General features: G+C 37.9%; 1 protein-coding gene across 7 annotated transcripts in view; it reads left to right on the plus strand.

Moving 5' to 3' along the window:
• PRDM2 (PR/SET domain 2) overlaps positions 1 to 14,703 on the plus strand; it is a 118,168-nt gene that overhangs the window by 55,999 nt on the left and 47,466 nt on the right. For 6 of the 7 annotated variants that reach the window (XM_034753496.1, XM_034753490.1, XM_034753494.1 and 3 more), the window contains one exon: positions 1,144 to 1,270. In XM_034753496.1, coding sequence (XP_034609387.1) covers positions 1,144 to 1,270 — 127 coding nt within the window. Of the gene's footprint in view, positions 1 to 1,143; positions 1,271 to 4,403; positions 4,423 to 14,703 lie in introns of those variants that run through there. The other variant, XM_034753497.1, reaches the window with a different exon arrangement.

Genomic DNA, 14,703 nt, shown 5'->3' on the forward strand with positions numbered 1-14,703 from the left:
GGGCAGCCCCCATGCCTCCGGACCCTGCGCCGCCGGAGCCCGGGAGGGGAAGTGCCCGGCCGGCGGCTGGGGTCCGGAGGCAAGGGGGCTGCCTGAAGCCCATAGCGCTCGGGCAGCTCAGCTCTTAAACAGAGCCGAAAGTCAGGGGAGGAGCATAGCCGCCATTTTCCCGGACATGTTCGGCTTTTTGGCAATTCCCCCCGGATGGGGGTTTGACTGCCAAAAAGCTGGACATGTCCGGGAAAAAGAGGATGTATGGTAACCCTACTATATATAGTCATTTCTTATGCTTTTTTATTGTATTACAGACAAGACTGTCTTGTTTGTGTAATGTAAATAGTTGCAGTTAAATCTACTAAAATGACGAAAACATTTAAAATTACAGTATATAGTTAATTAAAAATGTTAGATTGTGTATCCTGAGTTCAGAAATAGATTTCTTTAAAAAAGGCAATGTAATATATACATGCAGAGCAAACTTACGAACGTAAGCAGAGTTGTGCCTCGGTAAAATTTTGCTCAGCTTAACCTGAACTTTCAAATACATTTGTAAAATTTGTTGTATTTAAAAAAAAATAGATTGGGGAGAAATAATCTAGAAAGTATCTCATTAAACAAAGTGTCCTCATTTTCCCCCTGCTAGGAAGAAAACATGTTACAGGCTTTCTCCATCCTCTATCTGAATGGAACATCTTCTATGACCTACTTTCTCTCCCCTTCCTCTTGAACCACAGCCGCTCGCTTTTTAAATCTTCAAATCAAACCGGCCCTATTTCCCGCAGACACTGAGCTCGCCCCACAGTGGGCGATGAGAGATCAAGATTGGCCCGGCCCGGCTTCCAGGCAGCGTGTTGGTTCGTGCCCTGGGCCAGTGCAAGGGGGTTGGACACGTGCAGTCCTCCCGCCAGCAGAGGGGGTGCGGTGCCGCAGCGCCCGCCTGCCGCAGCCCAGCCGGGAGGGGTTAAGACGCTCTTCCGGTTGGGTTCGTCAGGCAGTTGGGCAATCCGGCCTCGGTGCAGGGGCCAGCTGTTGGCAATCCCCACCGCGGGCGCCACGCCCTCCGGGCCCGAGCCTGCGTCCCCGCCGCGAGCCAACAACCCGCGCTCTGATTGGCGCCGCGTTTGTCTCTCTGCCTCCTTGCAGCCAATCGCGCCGGGCGAGGAGCTGTTAGTCTGGTACAATGGGGAAGACAACCCCGAGATAGCAGCTGCTCTGGAGGAAGAGCGAGCCGCCCACCGCAGCAAGAGGCACTCGCCGAAAGCCAAGAAAGGTAAGCGCTGCCCCTCCCCCCCCCCCCTCGCCTGCAGCCCTCGCCGGGGGGGGACCGCTCCCGCTCGGCCCGGACACGGGCGGCGGGGAAACTTGCAAACTTTTCCCGAGCCGCCCGCCCGCCCGAGCAGGCACCGCGGCAGGACTTTTCGGCAAGGAGCAAGTCTGGCGGGGTGACCTTTTCCAGGCTCGGCGGGGCGCAGCCGCGCGGAGTTAAAGGGACAGCCCCCCCCTTGGCGAAGGCAGGCGGGCCATGCCAGCACTGTCTCCTGCGGAAAGTCGGGTCGGAATCCCGGGCGACTTTTGTGTGGCATGTAGGGCTTTCTAACTTGGATCCTAGACAATAGGAAACACGGAGGAAAGGGGCGGAATCCTGGATTGGGGATTAAAATATTCAAGTTTTAACTTTGTCCTAATTTAAAAAAAAAACTTGAGAAAAAGAAGGGTGATTTTTAAAAATACATGAAAGCGGTGGGGTTTTTTTATACACCTAGGTATTTTTATGCTTTGCAATCCTACTGTAAGGTGGTACTAGATTAAATAACAATATTTACCATTTGCAGATTGTAATCTCTAGCTGACATTTTAGAAGGGATTAAGGTAACAATATTGCAGGCCTCACTAGGTGAATTCAGACAGGATGAGAAGAGCAATGTACACTTGTAAGAAGAGCTGTAGTTAACTTAAAGCCCACAGTTTTAAGTTTAGTTCTTTATCTGCTTCTGAGCTCAACTGAAGTTCGGGTGATGATACATTCAATGTTACCAAATACAATCCTAAGACTTGCATTTCCTTGGTGTGTTAACATAATTATCCGAACATAAGATGTGTTCGCACCATAACACTTAAGACTGGGTCAGTATTTTTTTTCTAAATGTAAGCTCCTTCTGCATGAGTGGGGTTGCTGTTAACTTTCTTCATGCAAATAATTTTGTCATGCAAAGTGTCCACAGAGCAATAATTTTCTTTTACAAATTATAAAAAGCTGATCTATAGTAGACGTGAAAAATGCAGATGTTGATTCATACGTTTTAATTTTTAGGACAATAGCAATTTTGTGGCTTATAACAACATACAGCCTGAAAATACGAATTACTGCTTTTGGCTAATTTTTTGGAGAGTTTAGGATAGGAGGAGAATAATTTTGGGGGGCATAAGGATTATTTAATTTATATATAGGATACACTGAACATGTCTTAATTTTTCCATATATAATTTAATAAAGATGCTAAAAATGTTGACTTTAATGTGCCTCTAGGACAGCCAGGTTGGTAAGTATGGTTGTATTTAGCTGCTGTTTTGATTCAGTTATTTTAGGTCAAAATCACTTTTTTTTTTTTTTAAGGGTGATACTTCAGTTTAGACAATGTTAAGGACTAAAGAAAAGGTAAATATATACAGTAGTGTGCATGGGTTGCTGCCATTTTTGTCTCAGGAATATATATTTTGTAAGATTCCTGAATGTTTTAAATGAACCAATAAAAAAGTTAGTGAGATTTTGAAATGGAATCAGACCTGTAATATTCTCTTTAAATACAAATTTATGGCCCAGTCATGCTTGTGCTGAAGTTCACTGTAAAGCTCATATTGGGAGCAGGAGCAGGATTTTTAGAAAATAAACTTGATCAGAGGACAAAATGTTATTTTAGCATTGGGTGAAGCATTAAATGACTGTTTAGGTTGCAGTAGGGAACAAATCTAAAATTCAGATACTGATTTTTATGACAGTGGTAAAATACCTCTTTAGCACATACTTAGCAAGAATTGTTTAAGTCCATTAAAAGCAGATTTATGCCTTTTTAATAAATGTGCATTAGCCTAGTAAATTACAGTTTTGGTGTGCATATTATTTATCCAATAGGTAATAATGGCAACCTCAGAGATTATCTTTATTTATTTATTTATTTTTAATCACAAGAGCGAGGAGTGGCACATTTTCCTAGATACTGAAATTGTATTTGTATTAATGAAATTGTGGACAAATCTTCACTAAACTAATCTCACCGTTCCTGAAGTTGTTGTTACTTGATTAAACTAACAGTTTGGGATTAACTGTTCATGTCTGGACAAAGTTTTAATTAGAAATAATCGCATAGAGGATATCATCTCTATTTTGTATGTTTAAAAACCTCTTATCCCAGGCTCTAGGCACTTAAAAAATTAAATAAACCACACTCTATCGAAAAACCAAAATAAAATCAAAATTTAACTGTTTGTAAAAGGTAACTTATGTGTGGAATTATACACCTTGGTCACCAGGCAAAAGTAGAACAAATTCATCACAAAGATTTGCCAGCCATTAAGACTTCATAATCCATGCTTTAAATGATATTGCACATGCACATCTAGATGCATGGTTGAAAGTTCCCTGAAAACATTTGCTCAATATGCAGTAACAGTCAAAAAAGCTAACAATGTTAGGAACCATTAGGAAAGAGAGAGATGATAAAACAGAAAATATCATAATGCCACTGTATAAATCCATGGTATGTTCACACCTTGAATACTGTGTGCAGTTCCAGTTGCCTCATCTTAAATAAATAAAATAAAAAAGGCATTAGAATTGGAAAAGGTGTAGAGAAGGGCAATGAAAATGAGTAGGGGTATGGAACAGCTTCCATATGGGAAGATATTAAAAAGACAGGGATTGTTCAGTTTAGAAAAGAGATTACTAAAGGGGGGTATGATAGAGGTCCATAAAATTGTGAGGGGTATGGAGAAAAAGGAAAAGGGTATGTTTACCCTCCCCCCTCAAGAACCAGTGGTCACCCAATGAAATTAATAAGCAGCTTTAAAACAAACTAAAGGAAGTACTTTTCACAGTCACAGTGCACAGTCAACCTGTGGAGCTCATTGCCATGAGATGATGTGAAGGCCAAAAGTATAATTAGGTTTAAAAAAAGAATTGGATAAGCTCATAGAGGATAGGTCCATCACTGGCTATTAGCCAAAATGATCAAGGATGCAACCCTAACCTCCGAGTGTTCCTAACCCTCTGACTGTCAGAAGCTGGGAGTGGACGATAGAGGATGGATCGCTCGAAATTGCCATGCACTGTTCATTCTCTCTGAAGCAACTGGCACTGGCCACTGTCAGAAGACAGGATACTAAGCTAGAGAGACCATTGTCTGTCCCACTATGGTCATTTTTATGGTAGGTGTTCCATACTTTCCATCCTTCGTGTGCTCAGCGATGAGTTCTATTTGTTTTGTTAACAAATTTTATTGGAATAATTTGAGGGAAAAGGTGTACACAGTCTGTTACATTAGTATTTGTAATACTTTGGTGGTATTCTTTGGTATTCAAGCTAATTGACATGTAAGCAATATAGTATTTTTTGCTTTCATTGGGAGCCACAGCCATAGTTAAGGTTGCTAAATGGTTTCCAGTATTACCCCTTGTCTTTTCTCTCTTCCTCTCTCACAAGCACCCTCCCCCTTTCTGGAAATTGTATCTCATGTCTGAAATTATCCAAGCTGATCTCAGCCCAGAGGTTGAACTTTTATGGAAATTTTAGGAAGTCGCAATCAGTCATTTGTGAATTCAGCAGTGATGAAAAAGAAGAGTAACTTTCTCTTTTTGAAAAAATTCTACCCCCAGTTGTTTAAAAGATAGTATATTACTTGACGGTAGCTGGTAGAACTGGGAGCTGAAATGTCAAATAATTTTATAGATTAATTCCTACTTTACCAAAGCTGCTGTTTGGTTCCTCAGGAGAGTTGTGAAATTTGAATTATCATTAGAAACCTGACCAGGATCGTTAGCTGCACATGACATTCTGTATTCTGAGGTGCAGATTTTATCCCCTTCGTAGGTCTTAAATACAGCAATAGCTCTTTAGGAAATATAAAATCATACAGTTTAAACAGCTATGAATGTGTTTACTTTAGTAAATATGCCTTTTTTTACAAGAGAAATTTTGACGATTTAAAATGTAAAAAAAAAAAACTATAAACAGTCTATTTTTAACGATATCTTTTTATTCGGCTTGCTAAATAAAATTATATAACAGGTATTTTCATGTTTGTATTCAATTAAACAACTATCCCCCGGCGTTTTAACCAGTGTAATGCATTTAGTAGGCAAGAATTATCTTTAACTAGTCATTGGATTTTGAACAATTTGCAGTAAACAATTCTTTGGATTTTATTTAGCCAACTGATTATTTCAGAAGTGTGATTGTAATATTTAGCAAACAAATTATCATAGAAACTCCATTGTGAATTTCCAAATAAACCCTCAGTCTCCTCTCAAACAAAGTCTGTTTCAACAGTGGTTTCTGCTAGTATGAGGTTGGAATTATTTGCTTTGCAAAGTTCAGATAGCAATTAAGCATGGTAGGGAGAGGTTGAGATAGGTGCAAAGGATAATATTGAAATTATATATTCTCCACTGATTCTCTCTGGCCTCTCAGTCTGACCTCTGTTTCCAAGCAGTCATTGATGGTGGTAGTATTATAATCCCTCTTAAAGCAAACACTGGAGGACCTCTGGTATTCCCCACTTTATCCTGATGTTTCCTGTTGCCTTTGCAACCATTGGGTTTTGTTTATGCCTAAATTATGCCTCACAGAATTCCAACTTTATATACGCACTGTCTCTTCACCAATCACTTCTGATCATACAGCCTAGCTTTAGTGTCTGCATCCTTCTTAGAACTCCACTTCCAGAATGAGATACAAGAAGATGTAAACAGCTAGTGTCTGATTAACTTCTAGCTCTTCAGATTGAAATACATGATTTACCATTTTTCTTAACATTTCATGTCAGCCTAGGTGTTACTAGGAAGAGTTCCCCGAAAAAGACTTCAAAAACAATTATTTCTTTATATGTACTTGAAACTTTGCATGTAAAAAGACAGTACTGATGTGGAGTGTGTATTCTAGGTTTGGGGGAAAATTCAGAGTAAATAAGCAACTGAAAAATCTCTTTTTGAACTTTCTTAGGTGGCATGTAAAACTTTTCTCAGAGCCTAATGAAGCTGCATCTCCTTTGTGAGAACTCTAGATTTGAAAGTGACAGCAGGTGGGACTGGGACAATTTACATGAGAAGATTGTTTCAGTGAGGCCATAGCATGCAGAAAAATCCTCTAAAAAGCATATTTTTAGCTGAATTCTGTAAATTCCAAACTTTCATTAGAAAAAAGCTTAACTTTTTAACATTTTTCTGTTGTGATAATTCAACCATCACAATTTTAAAGTGAGGTGGTTTTGACTTTCCTAACCCGAGATTGCAGAAAGCTGTCTCAAGCCAAACAATCGTATTAACATAGACTTCTTTGCATTTAATTTTTTTAAGAAAGGTAAAAGTTTGCAGTGACATCAGGTAAGTAGGATAGTCATTAATTAATTACTCTTTATCTTCTCTTAGCCTATTTTTCCCCTCTACAGAGCACACTTTAGGTCTTATAAAATTAATGAATAATAAAAAAGTTGGAGCCCTTAACTAAGGTCCAAGGACAGCATCTGCCCATTTCTAGATGCTGGGGGTGAGGGTTGATTTCACATAAGGGCATTACCTCATTAAACAGAGGCAGCTCTCCATATTTTATACCAGTTTTTGGCCCGTATGTGTAGGTTTAATCATCTGGACATTTGGTGTCTGATACATTATTCAGTTCCTGTATATAGGAGCATGGGGGGAGGTGGAGGTCAAGGTGTGTGGGATTTTTTTTTTTGTTTAAGGGCATAGTTATAGAAGGGAGAAGAAAGAGATAAATATAAAGGAGGCGGCCAAGAAGTCAATGCAGAAGTGATACACTGAAAATAATACAGGAAGAAATGCATCATGGTTTTTTTTTTAAAGAAAAGAACTGCAGTGTAGCCAAGCAGGGTAAGGTACCATACCAAAAGCAAGAGAGATGCAATCAGTGGCATTATAAAGTAGTGGTAAATAAAAAGTTGATTTGCAATATACAGTTAAATACAGTACATAACTGGCTTATTTCTTTAAATTGCAGTAGGGAGGTTGGAGAGGGCATGTATATTTCACTCTTGTAACAAGCAGTTTTTTTAGAATTCTGGGTAAATTTATCAAGCCCTAGATAAGACTAGAAGATGGATTTCATGCTTACGCTTTTCTAATATTTATTTCAATCGTGTGTGTTTTGGTTTGGTGGGTAAACCTCCTCTTATGGAACCAAAGGCTTTTAAGCTTTCATTATTTTTCACGTTACTTTCATAGTTCACCTTGTCTTTAGAAGTGTTTTTTTCAGAACTAAATCTCTCTTAAAACTGGATCTTTAGGATACACCACATTATCTAATGTAGTCTAGTGCTTTGAGGTATTAAATGAAGGAAAACTATCTGGAATATCTACAACCAATGACCCTCTGAACCAAGAGGAGGAAAGATTGGTCCAGTTTAACCAAATAAATCTCTGGTTTCTCATTTACTGCTTTCATAGTCTCCCACACTCCTCTCCAGTGTAACTTTTTAACTGTTTGTTTTTCTTCTGTGTCTGTTTGTCCGGGCTGTGCTTCTGAGGTGTATTTGTGTGTCTGCCATGTTTCACTTAGTACTTCATCCAGACCCCAAATCCCTGTGGTATAAACTCAGTTACAGTCTGGCATGAAAACTGTATGTGCCTCTCCTTCATTTCCCCCCTCTCCGCAGAGTCAGGCTAGTAGATTAGAACAGAGTATGGGACTGCATTTTGGCAAGCTCAATATTTTCTTGCAGGGAGAAGTGAGTAGGATTCTCTGATGATACTCTGGTCCTGTCTGCATTACAAAATCAACCATGTCAGGTGACCCAGTGAAAACACATATTGTAGTATAGCCGGGATTTGGTCATACCGACATCACCGTGGGGATGTTTGGTGCAGAGTACTAGTCCTAATGCTACTGATAACAAATCAATGTTAAAACTCTACCATAAGTGGCTCTACCACGGAATAAATAATAAATTTTGATATCTAGCGTAGTTCTGATCAGATTTCAGACAGGGCCTGAGAGGTACAGTGGTTCTCCTTAAAAGATACTGTTCATTTTGGAGCCACTGTGGATCTGGAGAGAGTAAATTAACAATTAGATTAACTCTGATCAGTTATACTTCGTTATTATGACATCTTTATTAAAGGCTGCATATAAAGTTCAGTTTTAGTCTCCTGTTTCAGAGACACTAAAGGAACACTCAGTCTCCTCTTCTCTAGGGTCTTTCAAACAGAAATGGGGAGAAGTGGGAAAATGCAATTGCAAAGCCACAACAATTGGCAGAGGGATTAATTTTATTTTGTTTTTGTCTAAAAGTGGTCTGTATTTGGATGTGGCATTGCTTCTTTATGGGACGATTTTCTCACATGGAACTTTATATAAAGAACTGTAGTACTCTGAATAGCAGCTCTTGAGAATAATATGGGGTGTGTTTCTTTATTAGAAATACTGCATTTTTTTCTATAACTTCCCCTTCAGGATTAATAATTAACTTGTTAAGTAGGAAGGAATATCAACATCTCTTTGATCAGATTTCTTTCCTAGGAAGAAACTGTTTCAGAAGTAGCTGTGTTTTGACCTATTGCAGAACTAAAATTGAAGAAGGGTGAAATGACTTGCTTAAATGGGTGTGTTTATTGGGACACCTTGCAATTTCCTGCTGATTTCACAAGTCCTTTCACTTTTGTTTTGTTCCAGATTATTTTTTCGTAGACCTTAGTTCATCCTGTGCTTTGCTGCACATTGTGCTACCCTCATTTGGACATTTTTTTCCCATAGAGAACCACTTAAATATACAGTTTGAACTTGATGACACAATGCTGGCCTCGGATTTGAAGTTAAAAGAATAATTTCATTTGAATAAAGGAGAATGTGACCTTGAAAACTGTACCATGTTTGGTACATTTTTATATTTTTAAAAAATTAACTCCAGAAATACTTGAAAGGAGGACACTTTCCAAATGTAAAATTAAATACATATTCAATGGAGAAGGACATATTAAATATAATTTATAAATTGGGCTTTAAATAATGGTACTTTGTTAGTGTTCAGCTGCTTGAATATTGCTTTATGTGATGAGATCCCTACATGTAATAACATTCTAAGCCAGAGGTTGACAACCTTTCAGAAATGGTGTGCCGAGTCTTCATTTATTCACTCTAATTTAAGGTTTCATGTGCCAGTAATACATTTTTAATGTTTTTAGAAGGTCTCTTCCTATAAGTCTATAATATATAACTGAACTGTTGTATGTAAAGTAAATAAGGTTTTTTAAATGTTGAAGCTTCATTAAAATTAAAATGCAGAGCTCCCCGGACCGGTGGCCAGGACCCGGGCAGTATGAGTGCCACTGAAAATCAGCTCACGTGCTGCCTTTGGCATGCGTGCCATAGGTTGCCTGCCCCTGTTCTAAGCTATGCAGTGTTGCCAATCAGCTGAAACTGGTTTGGGCCAATGATTGAAAAACTTACTAGATACCTAGTAATTAAAAAGTTTAAACCTACTAGCCAGGATCCCATACAAAAAATATGGAGGGAGGTCAGCAGCAAGGTCCAGAAGCAATGCCCTAATGAGAAGCTTCACTCCCACTCCTCTTCCCCAACTGATCTGAAGAGCGAAGGTGCTGGTATTCCTATTACAGGGCCGCCTCTGGCCCTATTTGGAGAGTGTATCTTCCATGTTAGCTTCTGTGTTGTAAATATCCAATAAATTTGAGGTCACGAGGGCAATGAAACTTTTCTCTTTTGCCTCTTGATTGCCAGAGTTTTGCAGGGGGGGAGGAGGCAGGAGGGTTGCTACCTCATATTTCTCCCTCCCTCTGCCCCCATCCTCCCCACTAAATGTCTCCAGTTCCTGCCTCTGCTGCTGCTCTGAACTGTCCCAAGAGTGAAATTGACCTTCTAGCTTCCCTGCTGCCCCCAGGGGTTCAGCATAGCAGAAGATTGGCTCAGTTTTTAGGAGTGTAAAAACATCTGTTTTTAAAAAATTGTTTGCCTTGAATGATGTAAATTTGGTCTCAAATTATGTAAACTGATTCTATCAAAGATCCATTATTCCAGGGATAAGCTCCCAGCAAGTGTTGGAACTCTGCATGTTCTGGTAACTTTGCTATATATTTCATTTAAAAAAAATGAAGAAGAAGAAAGTAAGTTTTTGCTTCAGAGAGATGATTACAGTTTCACATGAACAGTAGAAACCATGTTTATTCTTTGACTAATTCAGCATCATGCTAAACTCAAAAGCCTTGTCTACTGCTTATATATAAAATTTCTCTGAAAATTTCCAGAACTCCTACTGCAATTTAATTTCACACTTATTAACAATGGGAGCACTTCTGTTGCCACTGATTGTCTTACCTTACTCAGATCAGGACTATATGGTACTTAAAATAGAAGTGGCTGTCTGCAGCTTTGTGTATCTACTTGGAGTCAGTGCTAACATCCCCGCTCTTAACACCGCTGGTGGAGTTGAACTGGTGGTAGCAACAGAAAAGCCATGTGTAGACTCCTCATGCTGCCCATGTGGGCTGCATTATTTCATCTAAGTAACCAAAGCAGATTATGGGGTCTCGCAACAAGCATCCACTATTTATTCACAGAATAGGTAGTGCAGGCATCCCCTATAGCCCCTCATGTTATCCTGTCAATGTGTGCTAGTCCTGACCTGGAAGGAATAACCTGGCTACCATGCCTATTCAGACTTGATAGTGTTTTTAGTTGATTTTTTTATTTAAAATAAACAGAATTGTTGACGGCACAAATTATTTTAATACAAAGCATGACAAATTCAAAAAAGTAAGGCATATAGCAGAGTTGAGGCACTATAGGTTGAGTTACATCAGGTATACATATTTGTATAAAGTATATTCCTTTTTCTTTTTTTACTTTATCTCATTTAGTCCATCTTGCATCAAGTTGTTAAGATGTGAATCTAATCTAGGCAGTAAATTGTTCTGTTTCTCTTAATTCGTTTATTCTGGTCAACCAGATTTCTGTAGACTATTTGTTTTTCCGACTATACCAATAAAGTTCTAGACTGAAGTGACATTTCTGAACACGTTGTCTAGTGATATACACAACTATGGGTCCCATATTGAAAATAACTTAGGCATAAGTCACAAACAGCTCTAAGATTAATTAATTTCACTTCCATCTAACCTGGGCTGGATTTGATTCAGGGACATGGAAGTTGGGAGAAAAAAAAATTCAGTATTGCAATACCAATTTTTTAGTTGATCCAGTTTTCTCTTAAAATTGTGTCCTTTACTGGTAAGAGGAAGATTTTTTTCATTACTTTGATGGTGAGCCATAGGGATATGAACTACATGTTCATACACAACCAATAAAAACCAGTTTCGTGCAGCAAAGGCCACGTGTTTGAAGGCCTTCCCATACTTGGTTAGAGCATTTCTTTCCAACTCATGGAAAAACTATTTATATGTTTGCTAATGTAAGGCATTTAAAAATAGGGTGCAACTGATTTAGGAAACTGCTTTCAGTGGACTTTGAAATTGTGTTCAGACATGTGGAATGACAGAGCAGCCTGCTAATTTTTATTTCTGCAGAGTCATTTAATAGAAATTGCTTTGCTGGGTCTGACCAGTGGTTCACCTAATCCAGTATCCTGTCGCTGACACTGGCCTGTACCAGGTGCTTCAGAGTAAGTTGTACGGCTATGTACGGGCAGGGAGAAGTGTCTTCCTAACCTCAAGAAGTTAGTGGTAGCTTTACATGTCCCAAAGCATGAAGATTGCAGTCACCTCTAAAATTTTATTTTATCTACTTTAACTAAATGGTTTTTGTTTATATAAATTTCTAATCCTTATTTTAATCCCAGTAAGAGAATTGCCTCTATTTCAGCATTGATTTCCAAGTAGTTTGTTTTGTTTAAAGTAATTCCTTCCATCTGTTTGGTTATTTTTTATTTGTTGCCTGTTAATTTAATTGGATGTTTCCAGGCTCTTTTACTAAGAGAGGTAAACAGGAGGGAGCGCATGATTGACTTTATAAGTAGTCTTATTTTATTTACCATCATCATGTCACATCTTCTCCTCCTCCTCTTCTCTAAATCAACAAGTTGTAATCTTTTTAAATTCTCCTCCTCTGGAAGTCTTGCCATGTGTCTAATCATTTTAAGTGCCTATCTCTAGTCCGCTTCTATTTCTGCTGATCTTTTTGAAATTATTTGAGTGATAATATACAAGATGAGGGCATATTATCAATTTATATAATGATGCTATATTTTCAATAGTATTCTTTGTTCCTTAATGCAATCCAACACCTTCCTTGCAATCTTTTGTTCATTGAGAATGTTTTCATAGGGAGTTCTTGATTGTTTTTTTTTTTTAACATTTCACTAAGGACTTGTCTACATACACAGTTGCAACATAATATGTGGAATTTTAAACCAGTTGATTAAATCAGTGCAAAAAGTTGTGTGGACACACTTATAGGCTTGTTTAGATACAGCTTAAGTCTGTAAGGCACAGGTTTTAAATCCAACTAAAATAAGCCTCTCAAACTGAGTGTACATACAGGGTTTTGTAAGGTTTACGTTTGTTATCGAATCCGTCAATGTGTATGAGTAGTTTGGATTGCTCCTTTCAATTGTCTCTTTTGCTTTTACTTACATTTTGAATTTAATTGATCATGGTGTGTTTTGCCCAGTTAATAAGTTTTAATTAACCCTTTAAGTTTCTTGTAATACCTCCTAATCTTGATTAACCTACATAATGTTGTCATTAACAAATTTTTCCACTTCATTGTCTACCTACTCTTCCAGGTCATTAATAAATACATTAAATAACGCTGATCCTAGTATGCATCTGTGGGGCATCCCACTGTTAACCACCTTTCATATTAAAATGGACCATTTATGGCTAATTTTTCAAATGGCTAAATTTCTTAACTCTCTTGTTTATGCTTTCAGAGAATTCTAGTAGGATTGACAGGTATGACTTTCCTTTACAGAAATTATGCTGGTTTATGCCTACTATATTATAGTCATTTAGATGTTTTATAACTCAGTTGGTTTTGAACCAGTTTACCTAGTACTGAGAAAAGACTCAATGATCTTTAAAACTTTTGGCTGAGTGAATTAAGAATCTCCTATTGAGTGTCAGATATTCATTCCTTAATGTTCAAGTTTCAGCATCTAAATCCTCCCTTAACGTTATTCCCCCTTTGCTTGAGGAAGGGCAACCTCAGTTTGACCACCACTGCATTTTAGCTATTCTTGGTGGGCTAGTCAAAACCACCCAAGTGATTTAAGTCAATGGAACTTTTTCTCCTAATTCACTTGGATAGTTTTGAAATCCCACTCTGTGACAGCTTGCCACTAGGTAAGTAGTTTTCGTTAGGAGTTGATTTAGTTATTAATCTTCTCTGCATAATGCTCCTCAGCAACATTGATAGATTAAGATGTACGCTTTTTAAAATTGAAGATAATGCTATCATTTATTGTAGTGGCTGTATTGCAGCTATTGTGTAAATATTCACATTTGCCCCTTTACTATTCCTAAAGGTTGACTGCAGAAAAGGATATTAAAATTAATAAAAATATTGGTATACATGGACACATTTACCAAAATGTTGCCAGGCTTCAGAGAGAGATTTTGAAAATTATAAACTTTAACCACTTTAGGATTTAATAAGATAAATAAATCTTTGACTTTCAGTGGGAGACACACATCCTAACTTCCTTGAGGCCCTTTGAATATCCAGTCTTATTCAAATGGAAGTTACAGGTGACTGAGATTTTTGCTTAAGAAAACATCCAGGAGATCTGAAAGTGGTTTAAACCTAATAACGTTATGAGGAGTTTCACGCTCTGTTTCTATTCCACACTATTCCAAGCACTGCAGAGTGAATATTTTCCCAAACTACTTCCATTGGAATAAGACATCTAAAGTACGAGATTAATTTTTGCTGTCAGGTAAATAAAATTGAGCTTTTCTTACCCATTTCACATAAGAATTACAAAGCAGTAATAGTACAAATGTTTTCTGAACCATACGTTTAAACCCATGGTTTGTAAAGAAATGCTTAAATGGTGCAACCAAGTTGCACATTATATTCACTCAGTGTAATTTAAAAATAAAAAAGAGTAGCTTGTAAGAGAGGTATAAATCAGATATAATATTGAATTCAGCCTTATAATAAAGCTTCACACTCAAATTCAGTCAATTTTAGGGTAAATAATTGACTGTCTAAATAAATTTATAGCAATTTATTTCAAGTTAGTAAAGTAAAAGGTACGGTGTTTCAACTCGTATGGACCCTTGTCAGGAATTGCAAAAGCATGGTGGACTTTGTTCTAAAACTTTATTAGTGGCGACCACATTCTTAGCTGTTGAATGTCAGTTTCTATGTTCTCTGCTGTCCCAGATATCAGCAGATTTTTCCTGTTCATTCTTTCATAAATAAAAATTTTCCTAAGTGCTTTTTAGTGGAAATCATATTTTGTGTGTTCTTTTTAAAGCTGTATTTCAAACCGTCCAAAG

Source organism: Trachemys scripta, chromosome 19 (assembly GCF_013100865.1).
Source record: "Trachemys scripta elegans isolate TJP31775 chromosome 19, CAS_Tse_1.0, whole genome shotgun sequence".
NCBI classification, from domain to species: domain Eukaryota; kingdom Metazoa; phylum Chordata; order Testudines; family Emydidae; genus Trachemys; species Trachemys scripta.